Here is a 25577-nt window from a genome sequence, read left to right as displayed (position 1 = left end):
ATATGAGATGTCGGGATCTGTTTGCCTTTATCTCTGGTCTTCAGTTTCCCTTCCTCTCCCCTGCAGTGCCTGCAACCAAGCTGAGTGCCATAACGAGGCCCAGCATTGGCCCCTGCCAGTGCAAGTATGACTTGATGGTCTTCTTCGAGATTTGTGAGCTGGAGGCCAATGGCGAGTAAGTGGAGGGGGAAGGTGGGCTTTGCTTTCCGTCTTGGAAGCCATCACTAAAAAGCTTTTATAGCCAGACATTTTTGATCATAGTTTGATCATGCCTATTGGATGGATCTCTCTCAGAGGTTACAGTGATCAGCCTTTAAGGGGCAGATGCAGCTTCACTGCGTCCTGAGCTGGCTTCATCCAGTGAACCTGAGAACCTGCAAGCCTCCTATAGCCCATGCACATCCTGATTCTGTTTTCCTGGGCGTTTTCCTGATTAGCCACTCAACGGCGGCAAAATGCTTCCGTTCAGGCATATCACATTCAAAACATAAATAGCAAAGTGCCCAGCAGGGGGAGCAGTCTCACAAAAACTAACAACCTGAAAAAACAGAAACCTTTTTACACCGGACATACAACGTTTTATCAGTAAATCGCAATGATTAAATCCAAAACAAGGCATCGGAAGTGTGAACGTCAGCATAGGGACTGCGGCATCACAACACAGGAAGTGTGGAAGCACACTTCAAAGATACGCTGTGACCCCATTGCAGGGTCTAATCTGGAAAGCGCCCTGCCCAGAGGATGTAAGAAACTGAAAGGATATGCATGTGCTATACAGTCCATCCTGGGGATGGGAGGGGCCAATGTAAGAGTTCAAAATGCTATATGTTCTATATGGTATTGTAGCATTTCCCCCATAGGCAGTATGGCTACATTCTCGGCTGCTGTGTGAGGACAACTCCCTGGGTTTTCATCCCATGCTCGCTCCAGGGCAGGACGTATGCTAATTAGAAAGCCATAATAGTCATGCAGTTATAGGAATTTCAACAGCTCCTGCACCTTTAGAGGCATGTAGGAGAAGGGAGTTTAGTACAGTGTTATGACATTTATTTATTCATTTAAAATATTTTTATTCTTTTATTTTTTATTAATCTTTTATTTACCTCCCCTACTAACTGAGCAAAGAGGCACCTTTTTAAAGTGGTGATTCTCTTCCTTTAGCGGTGGAGAGCAACTGGCCCTATCTACAGCATCCTTCCAGTGGTTGCTGGTGTCTTTTGTTTCTTTTTTATATGGTGAAGCCTTTGGGGACAGGGAGCCATTTCACTTTATTTTATTTTATTTATTTATATCTATGTAAACCAATTTGGGAACTTGGAAAGTAGTACAGAAATATTTGTCATATTCATATAAAGTTAACCAAGTTAAAAAAACAGTCTAAAACCACATTTAAAATTACATTTTTAAAAGGTTTCATATTAAAAGTTAATACAAAGCTAAAAACTGAGAACTAGAGAGCTAAAAAACTTACCAGGAGGCTTTACAGACAGGGCTTCTACCCCAAATCTCCTTCAGAGGAGAGTGTGTGCGTTCACACACCAGCCAAACTTACCCTGAAGTCCCCTCGAGATCCTTGGACCCACTCCACACACAAAGCAGGCTTTGTCGTGCAAATTCTAGCTTATCTCGAGTTATTCTGAGGTTTTTTTAAATGCTGGTTTTAAGCTGCTTTTTCTGAAAGTGCCAGAGCAAACAGGGAGAGGCACTGATGTAAAATAATTAGCGTGATAAGAGAGATACTGTGCTTCCCTCAGTGCCGTGAGTATAATTCAAAGTGGCTTCACTCAATGTTTACCCTACAGCATGAAGCCATGTGCGAATAACTCCCAGATATAAGTTGCAGATAAAGCATTAAAAGGCATGACAGTAGGTTGGCCATTGTGCCTGGGGATGATGGGAACTGTAGTCAAGCAACATTTGGGGAGCCAAGGCTGAGAATCCCTATCACAGAGAATTTGGAATAAGGGATGTGTATGTAACATTCAAGCCAGGCATAAATCATTGCCTACTGAAAAAAAGAGCATCATCTTAGCAGCTGATCATGCATTTAATAAATTTATTGCAATTTTAAAAATTTGAATCGACTACAGCTCATAAATTTAACTTAGTAGTTTACAGAATTAAAACTAAAAATAATAAAGAAACAATAAAATTCTGCAACAAACCAAATGCCTATTAAAATAGCAGAAGAAAAAGAAGGCTAATTGAAAAGGCGGGAGTGGGGGTGCAGGTGGATGGAATGCCTGCCTTCAGAAGGCCAGCAGGGAGGAGGCTTCAGAAGAGGCCCTGCTCCTGGTAGAGAATAAAAAACAGTGAATAATTCAACTAGATCTTCTCATGCCACACAATATGATCATAATATGATGGGGACTGGTCTGTGCAGAACTAGGAGCTCTTTCTTCCCATGATTCTTCACTTTCCCCTGCATGCCCTCCACCTGAGAGGCTATGAGGACATGTCTTTGTTCACCTTTTGGTTGACTGGAATCAGCACTCTCAATGCTTTCCTGTTCGTTGTGCATATCTGCACCTTTCCTTCTGCCAGGAAGCATAAAGAGTAGTTATGAGGTGCTTTGGAAGCACAGGATGGAGTCCTGCAAGGCAGTAGAGCAACAACACTGTTCCTGAAGATGTGCACACCACAGTGATGTGGTGCAGCAGCAGTTGTTCCGGTCTGCAACATGGACCATTTGATGTGGGCATGGCTTACAGCTAGAACGGTGTGGGTGCCACAGGGTGGCTCTGCATGTGTGCAAAGCCAGTGCACAACCATCCCAATAAAAAATACTGGTATGAGTGTACCTTTAGCCTAGAAGTGCTGGCAACAGGGATAGAGATCACTAATGGGTTCACTTGAATTGTAACTGGAGCTCTGCAGTGTGAGCATAACGCTCCATACCCTGTCTCACCAATGTTTTTTTTTCCAGCTACATTCCTGCTGTTGTGGATCACCGTGGAGGAATGCCCTGCCTTGGAACATTCCTGTTGCATCAGGTATTTTCTACCCTGTCCCCAATAGCTACTGGTCCCTTATTAGGCCACTTTCATATTTTCATGAGGTTCAGTTTCCAGCCCCAAAGTTGCCATGGAAGGAGGGTGAAACCCTCAAAAAACAACAAATATCCCCTCATGAAAAATTGCTTGGTATATCCTACAATGCTTAGCACAATCTCTCTCCCTCTCTTGACAAGTCCTTTGCCAAAAAGCATTGGGGTTTGCTTCACATCCAGAGTTGCCCTTGTGAAGGAGGTGACGTGCAGAATGATCCACATTTCTCTGCCTCTCATGGCAAAACAGCTGTCAGTTTAGAATAGGTGAACAGGTTTGCCTCTGTTTGTACAGGCCCTTTTACAGAGTAGTTCTGGTTCAGCACTAGCCATCATCTTGTTGCAATTCTGGTAACGACTGTCTCCTTTCTCTCTTGTCGTGATGGATGGCAGGGTATCCAGAGGAGGATCACTGTCACCCTGGTGCATGAGACAGGCAGCCACATCCGCTGGAAGGAAGTGCGAGAACTGGTTGTTGGTAAGCAGAGCTGCCTGCACCTGACCCATTTTTTGTCACTATACTTTTCTGTATCTCCTAGCCAATGCTCTGGTCAAATAGCTGCCTGAAATGGGCAGCCTCATACTGCTAAACAGTGCCATTGTTTTCAGAGAGGCTGCTTTAGGGATGCAAATGCTCTTCATTGTGAGTCAAAAACAGGACAAGCGGGCCCTATGTTATGTAGGCTTCTGAGCATTCTTGCTGACTTTTATTGTCAGAACCAATTTTCAAAAAGGGATCCAGGGGCAATCCGGGAAATTACAGGCCTTACAGGCCGGTTAGCAAAACGTCTGTTCCAGGCAAATTGACAGAAAGCATCCTCAAGGAATGAAGCATCCTCAAGCCCTATCCACCCCCAGAACAGTACCGCCAGTGACTGTTGCTGGTGTCTGTCTTATGTTTCTTTTTAGATTGTGAGCCTTTGGGAGACAGGGAGCCAACTTATTTGTTATTTCTCTGTGTAAACAGCCCTGAGCCATTTTTGAAAGGGAGATACAGAAATCAAATCTAATCAATTAATTAATTAAATAAGGATAAAATTGTAGAGCAGAGAGAACAACAGGCCCTGCTGGGAGAGAACCAGCATGGCTTCTGCAAAAGTAAATCTTGCCTCACCAACCTTTTGGAGTTCTCTGAGAGTGTCAACAAGTGTGTGGATCAAGGAGGTCCAGTTGACATAGTATACTTGGACTTCCAAAAAGCTTTCAACAAAGTGCTTCATCAAAGATTCCTGAGAAAACTTAGCAGTCATGGGATAAGGGGACAAGTACATACAGGTGAAACTCGGAAAATTAGAATATTTTGCAAAAGTCCATTAATTTCAGTAATGCAAATTAAAAGGTGAAACTGATATATGAGACAGACGCATTGCATGCAAAGCGAGATAAGTCAAGCCTTAATTTGTTATAATTGTGATGATCATGGCGTACAGCTTATGAAAACCCCAAATCCACAATCTCAGAAAATTAGAATATTACATGGAACCAAGAAGACAAGGATTGAAGAATAGAACAATATCGGACCTCTGAAAAGTATACAGTGTACTGTGCTTGATTGGCCAGCAAACCCGCCTGACCTGACCCCATAGAGAATCTATGGGGCATTGCCAAGAGAAGGATGAGAGACATGAGACCAAACAATGCAGAATTGCTGAAGGCCGCTAATGAAGCATCCTGGTCTTCCATAATACCTCATCAGTGCCACAGGCTGATAGCATCCATGCCACGCCGCATTGAGGCAGTAATTGCTGCAAAAGGGGCCCAAACCAAGTACTGAATACATATGCATGCTTATACTTTTTGAAAGGGTCCTGGTGGACAGCTCGTTGAAAGTGTCGACTCAATGTGTGGCAGCTGTGAAAAAGGACAATTCCATGCTAGGGATCATTAGGAAGGGGACTGAAAATAAAACTGCTAGTATTATAATGCCCTTATACAAAATGATGGTGCGGCCACACCTGGAATATGGTGTGGAGAAAGTGGATAGAGAGAAATTCTTCTCCCTCTCACATAACACTAAAACCTGGGGTCATCCCATGAAATTGATTGCCAGGAAATTTAGGACCAGCAAACCGAGGTACTTTTTCACACAATGCATAATCAACTTGTGGAATTCTCTGCCACAAGATGTGGTGAATTACACCTCCCCTGTTGTGGAGAGCTACTCAGCCTCAGGGGTTGGAAGGCCGTGTCAAGGGGACACCTTTTGCCCATGCAGGCAGATTTTGGGAACTGTTCAGAGTACAGGTGTAAGAGTAGTGATGGTCCTCTTCTTTGTTCCTGGGGCAGCATGGTAGCAGGTGCTGAAGTCACCCTGCAGTGAGACCTTCTGTGCAGCGCTGCCTTGAGAGAAGGTGATGAATGTAAGAAGGTGATAGATCTTTACCCTGGAATATAATCTCACCATAAAAGCTCAGAAATAGAGCCTCTCTGAATGCGTTCGGACAATGTGTTATTTTCTACTTGCAGGTCGAATCCGGAATACCCCGGAAGGAGATGAATCCCTCATTGACCCCAACATCCTCTCTCTGAACATCCTCTCATCAGAATATATCCGCCCTTCCCAGGATGATCGGTGGGTCTGGCCACAAATTCTCTCAGCACATTGTGCTAGTCTAACCTGGGGCAGACATGGCCTCCCTGTTGATCTTCAGGGATTGCCTCGGTGCGTGTCCCAAAGTCCCACCCGCTTTTCATAATACAGCCAAAGGGCTGAAACTATGCGGAGACTATCTGAGTGGCTGCACTACAATGCCTGGGCAGCAGAGTGGGATCCAAAATACTTTCTCCCAAGCATCTTCCTAATTGACAGGGACTTTATCAGTCTGGCAGCTGCATTTTAGACCACTGATCCTATTTTTCCTCATACCTGTTCAGCCTTGGCCATAAACATCCACAACCTTTTCATAGAATGGCCTGGGCGCTTTCCAGATTGCACGCTACCACAGTGTCACAACGTATCCCTTAGGTGTGCTTCCTCACTGCCTGCGCTGTCAGCAAGATGCTGTTCATATTTCCGATGCCCTCTTTTGGATCTTGTTACTGTGCTGTAGCCCTATAACGTCACATATGCGTCGCTGAAAAACAGCTGTATTTCCCCATTGTAGCTTACAATGGATTTCAACTACAGTTTGAATTTGACACACACAAACGTTGCCGTTTACACCACTTTTGGCGTTATAAGGCTTGCTATCTGGAAACCACCCAGGAGTTTAGGGCCATATGAATCAGAGTCTTGGATTTTCCTGTCAGGTGCAATTTCTCTGTTTGTACTGTAGCAATAATTGCGTTGTTGCATTATAATAGCTGTTGACCCATCTCACTGCTATATACTACAGTATTTTTTAAAAGCACAGCCTAAGAAATTAAAAGTGCTGGTAGTTTTCTCTGTTGTGAAGGTGTATTCTAGTATCTCTCACAGCTTACTGAAGAGGCCCAAAGTCATGCCCCAGTTTAGCAGTGTGACAAACTATCTGCTATGCTGACTTTCTGTCTAGGGTGATAACATATGGCCTAGGTCTAGCATTGCAGTGTAACTGGACAACCATCCCTCAATGATGCTTCTGGGGATATCTCAGAGGCTGATCAGAATCTGAGAGCTGCTCCCATCTTTTGTACAGTAGGGGCTGGTTGTCTAGGGAAAAACTATGCAGGAGAGTTGGGAGTTGGCACCAGGTGCTTGGAAAGCTTTCTAGGCTCCTTGGGGCTTGGACAGCCATGCTTTCACAGAACATGTTATCGCTGGGAATTAATCCAGGAGATGATGATATGTTGTGGCACTTGTCTTATAAGATGAAAGGCTGGGTTTGGTATACCATGGATGGGGTAATAAATTATGTTATTACACATTCATGCTAGGGTGGGGAGGCCAACCTGCGGGTCTCCAGCTGTTGTTGGACTACAACTCCAACAACAGGGAGGGGTTGTTGCAGGGAGGAGAGCTGGGCTTGAGATAGCAAGCATGACTTGTCCCCTTTGTTAAGCAGGGTCCACCCTGGTTGCATATGAATGGGAAACTACATGTGAGCACTATAAGATATTCCCCTCAGGGAATGGAGCAGCTCTGGGAAGAGCAGAAGGGTCCAGGTTCCCTCCCTGGCATCTCCAAGACAGGGCTGAGAGATATTCCTGCCTGCAACTTGGAGAAGCTGCTGCCAGTTTGTGTAGACCAGGGATTCTCAACACTGGATCCCCAGATGTTATTGGACTTCAACTCCCATAATCCCCAGCCCCAGTGGCCTTTGGTTGGGGATCATGGGAGTTGAAATCCAATAACTGCTGGGGACCCAACATTGAGAATCCCTGGTGAAGACAATACTGAGCTAGATGGACCAATGGTCTGACTCGGTATATGGCAGCTTTCTATGTTCCTAATTCCCATCATCCCCAGCTGCAGTGTATTGCAGCTGCATATGACAGAAGCTATAGTCCAGTAAGAGCTGGAGACCCTCAGGTTGGCCACCTCTCTTAGGAGAATGGAAGGTGGGAGGCTACATGGGTTCCAGTTCAAACTTCCTTTCATTTCTTTGTTGGGAGTGAGTGGCTTCCCCTTCCCATGTCTCCTGCAGTTGGGGGGCTGTTTACTGAAATAGCCTAGCACTTCCTTTCAGACTTGTCCCTGATCACTCATTTCCATTCAGACCTTTAACATACATCATTGATACAGACTTACAGCAAAAACCACTCTCAGACTTATACAAGTGAGCTTAAGAAATGATGATGATGAGAGAGAGGAAGTAATGCAGTTGCATCTATGGACAAGGCAAGGTGTTCATGTGTATCATGCAAAAAGCAGATGCTGGCGAAGAAAGGAAGGACAGATTGTCTAAGCTGAGTAGGGTGGCATTGTTCAAAGAGAGCAAGGACTCTGCTCCGTTGGGCTGTTCCTAATTATTCTGTTCAAAAGGAGTTTTTTCTCTCTCCAGTGAACAAGCAATAAACTAATGAAGGAAAAACAAAGAAACCTGTACAGCACTGTCACTCCAATCACAGCTAAAATGACCTTATTTATTTTATTTTATCTGTTTAACACATTTGTATACCGCCCAAGACTTACATCTCTGGGCAAGTTACAATACAAATTAAAACAAAATTAGAACATTAACACATTAAAATAATTTAAAATTTAACAGTGTCAAATAGCTTAGTTGACAAGAACAGCTCCTTAGTTGATTGCCCCACTGCTTAAAATGACAAGATTTGTATAAAGACACTTCCAGATAGCAGAGCCAGTAACGGCAAACCTGGGAAAAAAGCAAGAACCACCTCATAGGAAAGGTACCTGTTATCACAGGTGTTTGAAGCTACCATTGCTAGTTTTGCATGCACAGCAGTTCCATGCTATGCTAATTTTACTAGTATGTTTGGCTGATGGGAATAAGCACAGAAAACATCCAGCTTCCCGGTATTTGGCTTGTCAGCATGCTGGTCACCTTTCAAAGCCCTCTGGTCACTTAAAAAATCTGTCGTCTGGAAGTGCCCATAGTTATATGGTGGGTCTTACCCAGTAAAATAAAAACTGAGTGTGCAGTCCTTATTATATAATGCTTATTCCAGCCCTGGTTATTGGAAGGGTGTTCTATTGCATGTTTTGGGAATGGTCTTTCTTCTGCTTTCGGTACAGGAGACTTGAGCATGACTTGTATAGGAGTTCAAGCCAACAAGTAGAACATTGTATTTTATATATTTATTATTTTTTTTATAACATTTGTTAGCCACAACTATCTGCCAAATATGGCACGTAAGTAGCATACAGCTGGACCTTGCTATTCACGGTTCTGTGTATCCATGGTCCACAAATAGCCATGCAACCTCGGTATTTGCGAGTATACAAAGGGTTAATACCCATGTAGCTATGGTTGCTGGGTGGCTGGAAATGATCTCCCAGGTCATTTCTGGATGCCATTTTGGTTTAAAGGAGCCATTTTGTAGCTCTGATGTCAAAAACAAAACAAACCTGTGATTTTTATTTTTATTTTTATTTATTTTTTGAGGAAAATCTTCCAAGTTGGGGCTTGTGGGGGCATTGCTGGACAATTGGAGACCTGCAGAGTATAGTATGGCACCTTTTGCTTCTGTTTCTGCCACTTTTCACTGCTTTTGTGCCTTTCTTACCCTGCAGGAACCTAACCACCACCACCACCCACTCCCCATAGGACTCAATGCCTTGTTATTTGCAGTTTCATTATCCGTGGTAAACTCCAGGAATGGAACCCCCACAGATAACGAGATACACCTGTACATGATTAAACCAACATTTTAAAACCATAAATAACAATGTTAAAAGTTTCCCTGAAATGTCTACCAGGGAAGAGGGAACTATGTATGTAAGAAGGTTCATGTTTTGGTTTGGTTTGCTTTCTCTGTATCTATGCCTGGTGTATGAGCATTATTCTCAGTTGCCTGCAGGGATGAAAACTGAGGTGTTGCTGACACCTCAGAACTATCAGCAGGATGGTCAGATTTGGCAGGAGAAGGAAGAAGGGAATATCTACTGGAGCAACTGAGAAGACAATGGAAAAACCCCATCCTTCAATTTTGCATGGGTGTTTGGGGCTTGCTTTGGATCTTGATGCTGCTAGTGTGAGATGAGCTTATGGGTGAAAAAATGCCTAACCTGCCTTGTGAACCTACTGCTTCAGCTCCCTGCTTTGCTATTGCGTCATCCAGCTGCCAAGCAATAATCTTTTGGGGTTTCTTAGCCTTTTTCCCCAGATCACTGAAATCTCTTGCACTAGAGAAGCTCTCATTGGCTTCATTTGTATAAATGAGGAAAAGAACTCTGAAACCCCTTGTTGCCATGGCATTGAGCCATGGATCTGTAATGGCAGCACACAGTTATCTCCTGGGTTACAAGGATGTTTCAGATTTGATGAAATGGCCTCTGCACTTCAATCGGATTTTCTCAAGTCTGATGGGCAATTGTTGCTCCAATTCAATTTCAATAACCCAAGGCAGAACCTAGTCAATAAATCAGGCTGGCATCACATGTTCTTGATGTCAGGATGAGGACAATCTTTCTATTATCACATTTGTGTTTGAAGTGGTGTATATGGGATTCACCCATTTTATCCTCACAAGAGCCCCTATGAGGCTTGTTAAAAATAATGACATTCCCACACAGTGAACTTCATGACTGAGGGGGCATTTCAACCCAGATCTCCCCAGTCCAGGCCCAACATTGCATCCACTACACCACACTCTCCCAGTATTAGATCTCACACCCACTTGCTCACTCATACAGTCACATCCTTATCTGACTGACTTGGAAGCATTGCCATTTTCTACTGCAGCTTTGTGTGGCATGCCTGTGGGCAGGCAAGAGCTGTTTATAGACCCTGAGCTTTTGAAGAGCTGTACTATGAAGCTGCTTCTGCCGCTGCTGCCGCTGCCACCGCCACTGTTGTTGCCACCCATTTGAACCCACACTAACCATGTGATTGTTTGTGTTTTTGCAGGCAGTTTCTTGATTCGGATATGCCTAGGTATTATTTGTTTCCCTCCCCATTTCTTTTCTTTGACCCCTCCCTGGTGCACCCTCACCCTCACCCAAGTCAGCATTGAGGTTGATTACCAATGCTACAGACTGAACTTCCCCCATCTCTCCAAATACACCAGCTTTCTCTTTCTCTTCTGCATCATTGGGCTTCTTTTTTTGTTCCATTTTGTTCTTTGGGCTTTTCTGTTTGGTTTTCTTTTGTTTCTTTCTTTTAAAAAAGGACAGCTTTCTCTCTCTCTCATAAACCTTTGTTATTTTGGCTGGGTTTTCTTTCTGTTTTGCTGCTGTTGTAATTTTTCTGACATCTGCCAAAACATGCTGGTCCTTGCCCATGCTGAAGCCCCTTCCCCTGCTCCCAGCTCTGGCACAAAAGCAGTTTGGATAGCTGTGAGCTGATGCGGGCTGCATGAGAAGCTGGGCTGAGTGTGATGGGGCATATGGGAAAAGCACTAGTGTGTGAAAGAAGACGGGCGGAAGGCCTGGCTAAACACGGGCATGAGTTTTGTCTTGTGACAACAGCTTCTTCAAACTGGCTGATAAAGGCTGGTTAAGATCCAGTCAGAGGCAGCTGCATAAAATTCAAGTACTACTTGGAAAGCAATATTTTTTACAGCGAGAACTGCTAGAAGAGCATCCAATGAAATATGAAATGTAGAAAATCCTTAACATGTAACCTACAAGCTATAGTAATTGAGAACCTTGGGTTGGAATGACTGGCTAGAATTCTTTGGCTTCTATCACTCAGGAGATCAGGTTGCCTCCACACTGGCCCTTTTCTCTGGAATTGCCATCCTTTGTTCCCTCACTTTTTGCAGAGCATCCATATGATGTTATTTTCAAATTGTTGCATTCCAGTGTTCTCTGTGTTGTCCCTCTGTGTTTTTCAGATCTGATTTCTGGCAATTTGTTTGCTATAAATTGTGGTTTTATATTGCAATTGCAGCACCAGCCTGTCTAGGGTGGACAGGCAAAGCACTGTTAGGGCTTTTAAGGGAAACTGTTCCTTTATATACAAAGCTTATGTTTTGTGGGTTTGGCCCATTTTGTTGCTTCCCAAGCCCACACAGCATGGCTGGGATATTAGTTGCTCTGTAATTGCCCCATAGTTTACCAAGTTTTGTTCCTCTGTCGAAGGATGTGTGTGCATTAAATTACAGATTTAGTTCCTCTTTTCTTTCTTTTGTGGTGAAATAGTGCTGTTTTTCCATTAAAAAGAATGGAGAGAAACTAATAATTTGATGCATGCATCCCCTTCCATGGGGAACAAAGCTATAGGGATGTGCATGGAACCGGCTGGCCCAGTTCAGTTTGAGTCCGGACCAGACTCGAACCAGACTGGGCCGGTTTGGTCCAGCACCCCCTCGGAACCCCCCCTTCAGTCCAGTCTGGGGGGGTTCACGGACCTTTTTTTTAATTATTTAAAAAAATCCTGTCACTTACCCCCTCTGGGGGAGTTGTTGGAGGCAGCGGGGTGGTGGTGTCTGTGGAGGCTCCTCTTCCCCCCCACTGGCCTTCCTTGCAGCCCAGCTCTTTGGCCCATTCAGGCCTTCCCCCTCCGGCGTGGTGGCCATTTTGGAGGCCACTGTGCCTGCAATAGGCCTCTGCATGACCCAGGCCAATTGCGCAGGCACGGTGGCCTCCAAAATGGCCACCGCGCTGGAGGTGGAATGGCTGGTTTGGACTGCAAGGAAGGCCAGCAGGGGGAGGGGGGACCTTTGCGCCCCCCCCCCACCCGCCACCTACAACAACTCCCCTGAAGGGGGTAAGTGACAGAAATTTTTTAAAGGGGTCTGTGAACCCCCGAACCGTCCGGGGTGTTCAGTCCGGGGTTGGCCCAAACAAGGTGGTTCGGTTCAACCCCGGACTGTCGAACTGAACCGGCTCGATGTCAAACTGGCTCAACGTTGAGCTGGTTTGCACATCCCTACAAAGCTGAGTATTTAAAAGGCAATTCTGCACTAATATACCAGCTGCACTAACCCGGGAAGAAATAAAACAAGCCAAACTTGCACACAGGAAGGTTTCATTTAGCGTTAGAGAGGACTTTTGCTGAATTGACCTTACTTGTGAATAGACCTTCTAGAAGGATCTTGGCCATGAGAAGGCACATTGCTGAATAATATGTTAGATTAAGGGGTGTGTGAATCTTTGAATTTGATTGCATTTCCAGATAATTGCACTCCCTCAGCAGCACTAAAGGGCCCTAGTGTGGAAGCAACCCAGATTAGAGGAAGAAAATGTAGTTGAAACCAAATAATTATTTCTTTGCTCAAAATATATGTTTAATATGTGAAACTGAGCCCTCTTAGTCCTCTAACTCCTTCTCACCAAGAGCACATAGTGTGTCCTTGCCCCAGATTCCATTTGGGATATACTTCTGAATTTAAAGCTTAGGGAGAAAATGCTAAGAAAGTGGGATTGCAAATTTGTACATTTCTTTTCATTTATTAATTTTTGAGTTAATTCTGTTTAAACTAGGTTAATACAACAAGGCCAGCAGAATGGGAATAAAATGATGTGCTTTTGCATAGGGATAATTGTATTTTCTGCTTGCTTGGTATGCAAGCTAGTGTTTTTTTTGAAATTTTTTTAAAAAGTTACAAATCAACAGATTCATTTATTTATCGTCAAATTTTTATACCACCTTTCCAAAGTCTGGGGTCAGTAACTGAGGACCTGTTTCGAGTGTGTGACAGCCGAGCCTCTTTTACTGTCATCGGCACACAGAGCAGACCCCTCTCTGATGACCTTATCAGGTGGTCAGAAACCCTTGGGAACAGGAGATCCTTTGAGTTATCCAGGGCTCAATCCGTTAAGAGCTTTAAAGGTTAAAACCAGCACCTTGAATTTGACCTGGAAACAAATTGTCAGCTAATGTAGCTCTTTCAAAATAGGTGTAATATAATACATTAATTAATAACAGACCAAAAGGGTGGGAGGAGAAAATACAAATAGCAATTTATTGATTTTAAAATCAATTTAAAAATCAAAATTTACATTTGAAAGGCCTGAGTGAACAAAAAGTTATTTATCTAAAAGAACAAAGTTACTTCATCAGGAAAAGGCATAACCTCCCTAAATGCCTGCTTGGAGGCAATAATGAGCTGGATGAGGGATAACAAACGGAGAATGAATCCAAATAAGAAGGAGGTGGTTATTGTGCAAGGCTAGAACTCAGAAGACATTTTAGATCTTCCAGTTCTGGGCGGGGTTACTTCCCCAGAAGGAACAGGTACACAGTCTGGGAGTACTTCTGGATCCAAGCCTTTCTCTGGTGTCTCAGATTGAAGCAGTAGCCAGAAGTGCTTTCTATCAGCTTCGGCTGATATGACAGCTGCACCTGTTTCTTAACAGCCGCACCTGTTTCTTAACCTCAAAATATTAGTGCATATGAAGTACTGGTTATAACCTATAAAGCCTTAAACATCCTAGGCCCATTGTATTTAAGATAACTTTTTCTTTGCTATGCACCCCACCCATTGAGATCATCCAAATAGGTCCATTTGCAGTTGCCACTGGCTCGTCTGGTGGCTACTCAGGGACAGGAAGTTTTCCACACCTGGCTTTTAGCCTGCATCTCCTCCAGAATGGAGGGGGTATGTTCACATTTTGGCCAGATTTACCTCATAGACCCTGCAAGCGATCAGGGAGCACTTCACACACAATTTGGGTTTTTCACTACGTGTTGGAATGTCACCTGATTTATATCTGGAGTAATTTTTTTTAAAAAAATCCACTTTCTCCGTTGTTTTTGGGGGGCACCTTCGAACTTGCATAAAAGCCTCACAGTGAACCTGTGGTAAAGCCTGCTCTTTGGGAAAGCTCCAGGCCTTCTCTGTTGCTGCCTCAAGCTTTTGGAATGCACTCCCAGCTGAAATAAGAGCCTCCCCATCTCTGACAGCTTAAAAAAAATCCTCAAGGCACATTTGTTCATCCAAACCTTTAACTAGATTTGTAGAATTGTGGTGGTTTTTTAACAGTTTTTATGTTTTTTATTCCTCTTTTAATTTATCTTACATTTGTTGTAAACCGCCCTGAGATGCAAGTTTGGGGCAGTATACAAATATACTAAATAAATAGACGGCAAAGGGGACAATTCATGCTTGCTACTGCAAGACCGACTCTCCACCCCTTTTGGGTGCTGTTGAGGATACTAGACTAAGTCAATTGCTAATCCAACTTTATATTAATAACATTTAAGAGAGTTAAAAGCAGTCTGAGAGAGGTATCACATGTGATGTACACATACATTTCTTTTGTTGCCTCCAGTCAAACAGATATTGTAGTTTTTTCTGGGGTGAAAGTAAAATGAATATACGCAACATAAGCAGCAATCCTTCCTTTCTAACTGGCTTCAGCTCTTTGTCATCTGCCTAAGGCTGTCAGAGAGGAGCAGAGAGGAGCCACATCATATTTCAACAGCTGAGAACAGAACAAACAGGAACAGGTCTTCCGAAGAATAGGCATTTTTGTGATGGAATTCTGTATAATGATGCTGAAATTAAATACTATGTAGTTCATTGCTGCTGTGCAGCTTATTTTATGAGATCCAACTATGGTTGTTGTGAGGGCATTGTGTGGTAGCAGTACCAGGGTTTTGGTTTTTTGCAGTTACTCACTGAGTTATAACAATTGCAAAAATATAATTCACTTATTATAGAAGTTCATAGTTGTGAATAGCCTCCTTTTAAACTCTCAAGAATAAGAGCACCCCCAGAACTCAAAAATACTAATTCTTGAAAAACGTCAGAGAGCCAAACTAGATGTGAATGCAGCAGATCCTTGGGGAAGGTGCAGTTTAAAGAGCAAAAGGGGTGCAAGGATCATAAGTGTAGAATCATTCTCCATCCATGGCTTTCCTTCCTGCAATCTGTGTCCTAATGTCCTTCAGCCAGATTCCAATACTGGAAGCAAGCCCAGGTGGAAGAAAATTGCTTTAATGGTGCTAGCAAATCATTATGGCAACTATACCAGCTTTTTGCAGATTCATTTTGTAGTGACAATCCAGAAAATTCATTATTCCCATCACACTAGCAAAACTGAGTAAGAGTTAATGTGGGCTTACCGTGAGATCCAGAGAATCATAGAGTTTCTAGGACACAGAGAAATTTGTGGCTGGTAGCATCCAGAATATAAGAATCCTTCAAACTCTTTCTCTTATGACTCCTAAGTATATTCTTCAATAGCCTTTTGGCATGTATCTTGTATTTTACAGGTTCAGGGGCGTATCTAGGGTGGGGCAGGCAGGGCATGTGCCCCGGGCGCCACTTGAAGGGGGGCGCCATTTTGTAAAATTAAAAAAAAATTAAAAATGGCTGCTGAAAACAAAATGGCCACCATGCATGTTCAAATGGCCTCTGTGAGGCCCTAGGTCATGCCAGGCCTTGCAGAGGCCATTTGAGCATGCGTGGTGGCCATTTTGTTTTCAGTGGCCTTTTTAAATTAAAAAAAAAAGATTATTTTTAAAATTGGCCACCGCACATGCTCAAATGGTACCTGTGAGGCCCTAGAGGCCAGTGGGGTGAGGGGGAACCTTTGCAACCCACCCACCCCCACAGACTTTAGGAAGCCCCACAAAGGGGCTACAGGTTAAATTTTTTTAAAAAAATTAATATGACACTGTACACATATTCAGATTGGCACTATGTACAGAGAATCAGGGCTTGTGAATACTGAGCTGAAGCTAATGAGCTAGGATTGTATTCATTTGCTCTTATTTTGCTTCTTGTGGTAAGTGAGTTAAATGTGATGTCTTGCTAATATGGCTATTAATGGTGAGTTTGTCTTTGAATCAGTGTGAAATCCTTAATATTAAGGCCCACTGGGAGTTTCCTGCTCTCTTTCTCTCATTTTAACTGTCTTTCTGAAATACTAGAATATATTCCAAGCAGTGACACAGTTTATTCTGCATATCTTTTAATTAGTTTCAGAGTCTCTGGGAAAAGTCCAATTCTCCATTGATTTTTAAAACTTATGTAATAGTGAATGATGCTACAATGCATAGTAGAGAATTAGACAGGCACTTCTAGTTTTCCAAGTACACCTCCACATAGTATTTGGGTATTTCATGAGCCCCAGCATCCTGAAATTTGTAGTTTTCCAGCACTTTTTGATCTGGCTAAGTCCACTGCTAAATAGTTTTTGAAATATTAAAAGATTAACGAGCCTGACTTGTATTTTTCAGCTGATATTATGGTAAAGTTATCTGAAAGATGGGTGTCAGATGCTTGGACAGGGGGCGCAATTTCAGTGCTTGCCCTAGGCGCTATTTTCCCTAGATACGCCTCTGTACAGGTTGCAGTTGGAGCAGTGGTCAAATTTGCAGTCATCCCATTCCAGGTTGGGACTTTGCAGGGGTACTGCTGAGACTTGTCAAGGGGCAGGCTAGTTTCAGGAGATCAGGACCCCAGACAGCTCCCTGTGGAGCAAGTATCAGAGGCTGGAAGGAAGGCAACTCAGAGCAGCAAGCTAGGGATGTTCATTCATTCATTCATTCGATTTCTATACCGCCCTTCCAAAAATGGCTCAGGGCGGTTTGCTGCAAGCAATTGGCTGGAACCACTTTGGAGCTGTAATAATACTATCGCCTCCTCTGAGGAAAGCTGTTGCTACTTGAAGAAGTGTGTCCTGTTCTTTAGACATTTGCTTTGGTAGGACTTGGGTTTTCCCTGCTGCCTCTGGCAGTGGTAGCCGCAGGGTGCACTTCTGCACCCATTGAGGCTTCCAAAGAGGAGGAGAAGTCTTGGAGTTGGGGTGGGGTAACAAAACCTCTTCCCTGGATAAAGCAAATGCCAGTTGGCCAATGGCGAGTTCAGGTTGTCATGATGTAAGAGGTGCCATGAGCTCTCCAAAGCAGCCCTCCATACTCCTCACTTCTAGATTTGTGAAGCTCACTTGGAGACATTCCCCAGTAGTGCTGGCTCTTGGGCTCTTCTCCTGTGGGAGCCTCTGACAAGGAAGGTATTTCTAGTGCTCTCTGCAGGCATAAGATCCTGGTCTCAGTCTTTCCCAACCTCTGGCATTGGGGTCTGAGTCTGGGCCTTGACATTGGAATTGTGACGCCTCTCTAATGGCTTATTTATAAATAATCAACAGAAGCACTTCACAATCTTTTGACCCAGCTCTTTGAATAAAAGGTGAGGTATACGGGATGACAGAGGACATGAATACAGAGATTCAAACTCCTGGCTTTCTGTGCAGGACACTTTAACTAAATCCCCCATCACAGCTTGACATGAATAACCCAAATTAGCTTTGATTGAATAGCTTATTTAAACTGTGACATGTGGATGGTCATCTGATCTTCAAAATGATATATGAGCTAAATTGTCTTTGAAACATACAACTGCTGCTTACAGAATTTCACAGTTTCTTGCTCATGTATTTCTATATTCTTCCCAATATCAACAATGTTAACTGCTCTAGAAAGGGATTATATTCATGATATATATTTCTAGCTGGGTAAAAGGATGTTGCTTCTGTTTATCTCTGGAGGGGACGACGTATTGGGTAGAGAAGCCAGCAGTTTATGAAAGGGGTTGAGGCTCATTGTTGGCTGAATGTTGCAGGAGACCTGAGAGGATGATTGAACTCCAAGGTTCTCAGTACTGATGGCCAACACAGGCTGTCATGATGAAAGAGATGCCATGAGCTCCCCAAAGCAGCCCTCCAGATTTCACACTTAAAGATTTGTGAAGCACACTTGGTGGCATTCCCTGTGAGGTTCTTGATTATGCAGAATCTTGGGCCTCTGGCTTTAAAAGCTGCAACAAAGCACCAAACATTATTTGCCAACAATGTGTTTTCAGTTATGCATTTCTGTGTATTACCTCTTCTTGGGAAGGAGGCTGAAAGCTTTTCTGCATGCAGATATAATCTAGATCCACTCCCCACTTTTACTATGCTCAGGCTATTAACCCCTTTTCACATGGAATACGATGTTCTGATCAGAATCGTGCCCTGCTGAAAACAAATCATTGATGATCTTTCAGCCTACTGACAATGCAGGGCCAGGAAGCCTAACTGTACAGATGGGAGAGTTGACTTCTTACTAATAAATGAGAGAGGGGATTGTTCAGATATGTGAAAATATATACTGGATGTCATTCTGTTACCATGCCATTCTATCAAGAGAGTGAAGTGGGAACTGTCTCTTTGCTTTTCTCTTGGTTACCCACCTGCCCCAAATTCACAGGTTGTTATGTCTGGCCTCTGTTCAAATCCCCATGCACTCCATGTAGCTGCCTCTCTGGGTAGCTTTTTCACAGGACACCATATAAACAATGCTTTCTGACATTTTAATTTCTTTGTGTATGTGTGTATGTGTACATGTGTTTGTCTTGGGTTGCCTTTCACTTATAGCATGTCACTTGGAAATGACACTAGGTATTTTTCTATCTCACTTTTCTCTCACACACTTGCTTGATCTGTTCCCTTATGCTTTTCTTTCTTTCTTTTCTGACTTGTTTCCTCTTTCCCTCCCCTCCCGACAAGCCTCCTTTCCTAATCTTGTTTCTTTCCTGTTGGAATAACTTGCCTTCCAGTGGCTTGTGTCTCAGTGATCCCAGTCTCAACGCTTTTGGTTTTGGTTTTTGCAAGATGCTTCAAATCAGTTCTCTTTTGTTGTGAAAATGCAATGTTTAGAGTGGGATAGTAACTGTGCATCAACGGATAGTGAGATCCTCTTTAAGAAGAGCCAGATTTGGGTTCTGAGATGTGGGCTGAATATAATGCATACTCTTTCAAGAGGCCTGGCATCTTTTTAAAGAAGCGTTTGACTATGTTGATACTGAATGTTGGTGAGCTATGAATGTCCATGTGGAAATTTTCTTAAATATGAGGATGCTCAGACAGAGGTTAGAAAAAGTCCTGGTATTTTATTCAATTTGTAAATGTGGCTTTTGAAATAGATTTGGCTTCAAGTGGGACAGACAATTTCAGGAAGGACAGGTCTATTGATAGCTACTAGCCTTGATGGCTATAGGCTATCTCCAGTTTCAGAGGCAGGATGTCTCCAGATACCAGTTGCAGGGGAGCAATGTCAAGAGAAGGGTAGGCTTTTAGGTCCTGCTTGTGGGCTTCCCAGAAGCACCTGATGGGCACTGTGGGAAACAGGATGCTGGACTAGATAGACCTTACTGATCCAGCAAGGCTTTTCTTATATTCTTATAATTTTAATGAGAATGCTATCATTGCAGAGTACTACAAGGAGAGAATAGATGGGAAGTTTGAATTACTGTTTTTCATTAGAGCCTAAACCTGTTTTGGCAGCTGTGGTCTGAAAACAGAGACTCCTATTCCTTAGCAATGTGCCGTGTGCTTTGTGGAAAATCTGAATAATATTCAGTAGTATATCATAGCATTGAATACTTTACCTGTTATTGTTGTCTAAAGACATGTTGGGTATTTTTCCTAGTACTGGCTTGTCTGAAAACATCATCTATCCCATATAAAACAAGGCCAATTTTCTTTTCCAATGCAATCAGTTATTTTGTGCAGCTGGTTTCACATAGCAGAGAATCTGGAAAATCAGTGACCAAGCAAAAAAAGATTAAAAGTAAGATAGGCCAATGGATAACTGATTTCCCTGGTCATTCCAGGAGATCAGGAAGGTCTCTTTAAATCAGCAATTGGAGGAATGTGTGTTGATGGTCAAATTTCATAGGACTCAAACAAAACTTGATTTTTCTGGAGTTTGAGTAACTGTGGCTGTATGTGACAAACAACAAAACCTATTTAAAGAACACTTTTATGGGCATATCAGATGTCTAGAGAAGTAAGACTCAAGGTGTGTGGAATGCCAAATGCTTCTATTGAAATGGAACTGACTGCAGCACTGAGCATCCTCACCTTTTTTTCTTTTCTGATCATGCTTGCCAAAAATTAGCACCTCCTTCCAAAGGAAGGAAGATAGATTGCCTGTTCCGCTGTGTTTGACTGAAAAGATATGGCCCTGGAGTGCTTTAAGCAAAATTTAAAAATAATATCAAGAGAGGATATTTTCTTTCTTACGCTTTCCCTCCCCCAGCTCTCTCTTCTCTTGCCCACTTTCCGTCCATGTCTAAATTATACCCCAGGATAAGTGTAGAACAATGTATCTGTGGTTTCACCATTGCTGCTTAGGAACTGGCAGAGATGGCCAACCACATTATACTTTTCTACCAAGTTTCAGTAAGTACAGATTTTCAGAAGCTTGCCCACTGTTTATTGCAGGATCTACCTTGCAGAATGCCATCTGTACAACATTTTTCTTTCTATTGTGATCTCCCTAATTCCATGCCTTTCTGGCACCCCACCCTCTTTCATAACTAAAATTGTATCCCAAATCATCTCTGACCATGTGCAATCCAGACCAAAAAAACCTCCCCATAATTCAGAGGACAAAGGCCTTCCCTGAGAATCCCCACTATCACTTCTCAAAACAAGGGAGTGTTGTTTTAGCAAGAGCACTCCAGGATGGCTACATCCATTCAGCACAAAGCTGTTTATGCGCGTGCATGTTTGAGTACTGCTGCAAAGATCATTCTCTCCATGTGGTTTGATCGGGTTTGTTAACCAGGCAACTTACTGTTTCTTTGCAGGACGTTTTACCAATTCGAAGCAGCGTGGGATAGCTCCATGCACAACTCTCTGCTGCTGAACCGCGTCACCCCATACAGAGAGAAAATCTACATGACCCTCTCAGCTTATATTGAGGCAAGACTCACCAGTGTCTTCACTTCATTTCCCATAAACATACCATGAAAGTTAGATTTTGTGGAGGAGCTTCTGTCTTCATTGCTCTAGTCCTGGTCTTAACCAGTCCAGCTATTCCATTCAATCAGAACTAACACTATATTCTAGAATACTAGGTTAACATGAGAAGACAGGCACAAAAAACAAACCAACACTTATTTCAAGGGTTCTCAACCACGGGGCTCTAGATGTAACTGGACTATAACTCGTATAATCCCCAGCCACCATTACCAAAGGCTATCCTGGCTACAAAGGATGGAAATTGTAGCCCAACATCTGGGGACCCAAGGTTAAGAACCCCTGCTTTGTGTCATGCAGAGGCTGTTCTCACACACAGCCAAGACCAGGCTAAGGAAGCTAAGCCCGGTCTTGGCTGCTTATAAGAACTGCTGGTAGCCTGGGGCTCCCAGGGGCACCTGCCCCCAGAGCCCACCTCTTAAATGAGGTTAAGTGAGCGAGCGCTTCCTTAGCCCCGTTTCACTGATCACCTGCCAGTGATCACTCTGATCACTCTGCTTGCAGCCAGAGCTGAGAGAGTGCATTATGGGATTCCCCAGGGTGCGGATGACACTTCCTGGCCCCCGACCCTCCACGCTGCCTGGGACAGTGGAGGATCATCTGGGCATTCAATGCGCACAACCAGCCGTGGAGGAGCAGTCTGTGGGGAAGGTTAAGTTTCTGCAGCCTTCCCCACCGCCTGCCCAGTAGCCCTCTCACTCAGCCATGAGAATGGGCTCGCACTCTACTGCGTGTCTGAACACACATGCTGCCATTTCTCTAGATTGTTTACATTACTGTCTCATTTTATCCTGAGAAATGGTGACTTGTTCAGGGCCACTCACTCAGTGCACTTCACGTCCAAGAAGCAAACTGGACCCAGATATCCCCAATCTAAGTCCAGCTCTCTGTCCACTACTGCACCACACAGACTTTCTTACTTTTGACTTTCCATAAAAGATGGACATCTTCCCATCTTTTCAGTGTGTTTGACTTTGAAAAACTCCCCTCCATTGGGAAAGGCTGGTAAAAGTATTAGCATTGGTTATGCCTCAAGAACTGAGAGAAAGCCTAACTAAAAGCAGTAGCATCTGGAAAGGGTGGAGCGGGGGACTCCTCTTAAACTGGTTACTAACAAAAAGAATCAACCATCACCCAAGTCGCCGCTTGTCAAAGAGGAGAAAGGTTTTGCTTATGACTGGCAGCCAATGAAGCCTTGGAGACTGGTTTAGTATGCAGTGAGCATCTTCTTGAGAAGCAGAGCACTTGTTTTCAAGAGAGCTGATCTTGTGGTAGCAAGCATGATTTGTCCCCTTAGCTAAGCAGGGTCTGCCCTGGTTGCATATAAGAGGGAGACTATAAGTGTGAGCACTGTAAGATATTCCCCTTAGGGGATGGAGCTGCTTTGGGAAGAGCATCTAGGTTCTAAGTTCCTTCCCTGGCATCTCCAAGATATAGCTGAGAGAGATTTCTGCCTGCAACCTTGGAGAAGCTGCTGCCAGTCTGTGTAGACAATACTGATTGCATAGATGGACCTATGGTCTGACTCAGTATATGGTAGCTTCCGATGTTCTTGTTCAAAATGCTTGTCTGTTCGGCTCCTTGCAGAAGTTTACTTCCCTCTCCTACCCTGCTGCTAACTTTTCACAAATAATTATGCATGGAGTGAATTATTTGAATTATGCATGGAGTAGATAGAGTGGACAGAGAGAGAAATTTCTCCATCTCTCACAACACTAGAACCAGGGGTCATCTCATGAAACTGATGGCCAGGAAATTTAGGACTGACAAAATGAAGTATTTTTTCACACAGTGCATAATGAACCTATGGAATTCTCTGCGATGGGATGTGGTGATGGCCACTAGTTTGGATGGCTTTAAAAGAGACTTAGACAAATTCACGGAGGACAGGTCTCTCAGTGGCTACTAGTCTGGTGGCTGTGGGTCATCTCCAGCCTCCGAGGCAAGTTTCAGGGGAGCAACAGCAAGAGAGAGCATGTCCTTCCCTCTTGCCTGTGGGCTTCTCAGAGGCACCTGGTGGGCCACTGTGTGAAACAAGATGCTGGACTAGATAGGCCTTGGGCCTGATCCAGCAGGGCTGTTCTTATGTTCTTTAATAGATGCTCATTTTTAAATAAAGTTTGGCTCTAAATGAGCTGATAAATAATGTATGATTTTCCATAACAGTCTTCTTTATAAAGGTATTAGTATACCAGTAAAAGGTATACTTCACAGCGAGGCTGCAAACTTGAGTGGAAAACTGTTGAGGGGAAAGAAGTGCTTTGTTTTTTCTCCTTAGACCATTTTCCCACTCAAAATTTCCTCCCCAGACCCCAATGCTGCTTCTTTCTCTATGAGGGGAAATGATAAAAAGCAGACAATATTCCAAGAAGAAAGGGTTAGGCTGCTCCTTGCAGCCAGCTGTCTTCCCACAGTTTTTCATTTAAAAACATCACCGTTTTTCATTAAAAGAATCCCACAGTTGTCTTTCATTTTAAAACATCAGAGCAACATTGCACACAGCTGTGCATTATCTATAGTTCAGTCAAAAATTTCCAGGATTGCAAAGTCCGGCTAAATTACAAGGATGGATCATGCTAGACTACGGCCATATGGTGCATGCATGTTACCTCCCCTGAGAAAGGACAGCAGTTAGCTGTGCCATTGGGAAATCTGTGATTGGATTTCCTGCTGCTTTAAAAAAAATGTAATAGCAACCATGGGAAGGGGTGGATTGCATCAGGACTGAGGGAGGGGAGCTTAACCTCCCCCACCCCCATCTTCCTGATTGAAATCCTTCTCCAAGCTGTTATTTGCCCCACAGGAGAAATAGCAGATTATGGAGGTAGTGGATGTGAATCAGAAACATGAACCTGGAAAAGGATCCTGATGTGATTGAGGTAACCTTTAAAAAGTGTGTGCAGGCAGCATTGGCACTTGTAGAATGCTGACACCTACAGAATAATTAATGTGCACAAAATAATGCTTTTAATTATAGACAAGAAGTCACTTTTCTCTTAGATTGCCAACTTTTATGCAACTTGTAATCTGGAAAACACCCAGGAGAAGCTTTTCCTATTATTTCAGCTTCGTGCTGGGAGAATTACCCCTCTTTCTCTCATTTTTCTCCCAGTTTCTGAATGGGAACACAAACCAGAGCCAAAGCAACAGCAACTGCTTGCTTCTTCCTTCCAAGCCAAGCTATTTTGAGAATCTTGCTGCTTTGGGCTCTGAAGACCTTGCAGAGCAGAGGCAAAACTGCCCAAAGAGTCACCATAACTAGCTTTCACCTCTTTTATAGAAAGAAAATATTAGGGATGTGCACAAATTGATTTTTTAAATTCAATTGGTGCCTGAATCAAATAACCTCTGATTTGTTTTGTGTCCAAATCTGTCCCCCTGAATCACCCCAGATTCGATTTGGATTTTATTTTATTCTATTCAGATTTGGATTGATTCAGACCACCTATAAAGGTCCTAGGGGCACCAGGTTTGGGTGGTAGGTAGGTCCCCATTGGTGCCACCTAACACCCAAATTTCAAGGCAGTGAGGCACTTGGTTGATTTTTAATGATTTTCTTTAGTTTTTACTTATTTTGTATATTTCTGTCATAGGAAATAATGGGGATTCAGTCACCCATCCTAACTCTAACATGGATCCCCAGCTTTCATTAAAAAAAAAAAAAAAAGCTAAGCTCTAGCCCTTGTAGAAGTGGAGTTATGGAGCAAAATGTGTGGTACTATCCCCCCCCCCCCAAGTGTTTGGATTCTTTGGTGTATAATAATTTTTCCTCATAATTAATCCCTATGAGGATTCATAGCACACCTTCATTTCTTCTGTTCATTTTGACTGTCATTGGACAGTGCCAACTGTCAACTGCCTTGTGCCAACTACACTCCCAATACCTGCAAGGCAGTGTAATGAATCCTCATAGGGATTCATTATGAGGAAAGCTTATCAGACACCAAAGAGTCTAAACACTTGAAAAAATTCCTAGAACATAAACTGAGTAGTACCCCTGTGCCTTGCGGGTGGGAGGGGGGTGTAGTTGGCACATGGCAGTTGACAGTTGGCACTGTCCAAAGATAGCCAAAATGAATAGAAAAAATGAATGTATATAACAAATCCTCATAGGGATTCATTGAGGAAAAGTTATTATACACCAAAGAATCCAAACACTTGAAAAATAGTGACCACACATTTTGCTACATAACTCCACTTCTACAAGGAAAAAGCTTAGTATTTTGTTGCTGTTGTTGTTTGCTGGGTTTTTTGGGCTTTTTTTTTAAATGAAAGCTGGGAATC

General features: G+C 43.3%; 1 protein-coding gene across 21 annotated transcripts in view; it reads left to right on the top strand.

Moving 5' to 3' along the window:
* The window catches only part of KIF1A (kinesin family member 1A), a 196894-nt gene that overhangs the window by 141365 nt on the left and 29952 nt on the right, over nucleotides 1–25577 (top strand). For 8 of the 21 annotated variants that reach the window (XM_053304577.1, XM_053304573.1, XM_053304569.1 and 5 more), the window contains 7 exons: nucleotides 67–175; nucleotides 2927–2993; nucleotides 3440–3524; nucleotides 5513–5618; nucleotides 10501–10527; nucleotides 18903–18926; nucleotides 21122–21236. In XM_053304577.1, coding sequence (XP_053160552.1) covers nucleotides 67–175; nucleotides 2927–2993; nucleotides 3440–3524; nucleotides 5513–5618; nucleotides 10501–10527; nucleotides 18903–18926; nucleotides 21122–21236 — 533 coding nt within the window. The remainder of the gene's footprint in view (nucleotides 1–66; nucleotides 176–2926; nucleotides 2994–3439; nucleotides 3525–5512; nucleotides 5619–10500; nucleotides 10528–18902; nucleotides 18927–21121; nucleotides 21237–25577) is intronic. The other 13 variants (XM_053304578.1, XM_053304576.1, XM_053304570.1 and 10 more) reach the window with 3 other exon arrangements.

Source organism: Hemicordylus capensis, chromosome 3 (genome assembly GCF_027244095.1).
Source record: "Hemicordylus capensis ecotype Gifberg chromosome 3, rHemCap1.1.pri, whole genome shotgun sequence".
NCBI lineage: Eukaryota > Metazoa > Chordata > Lepidosauria > Squamata > Cordylidae > Hemicordylus > Hemicordylus capensis.
The sequence above is the reverse complement of the archived record's forward strand: the minus strand, read 5'-3'. Positions and strand labels throughout refer to the sequence as shown.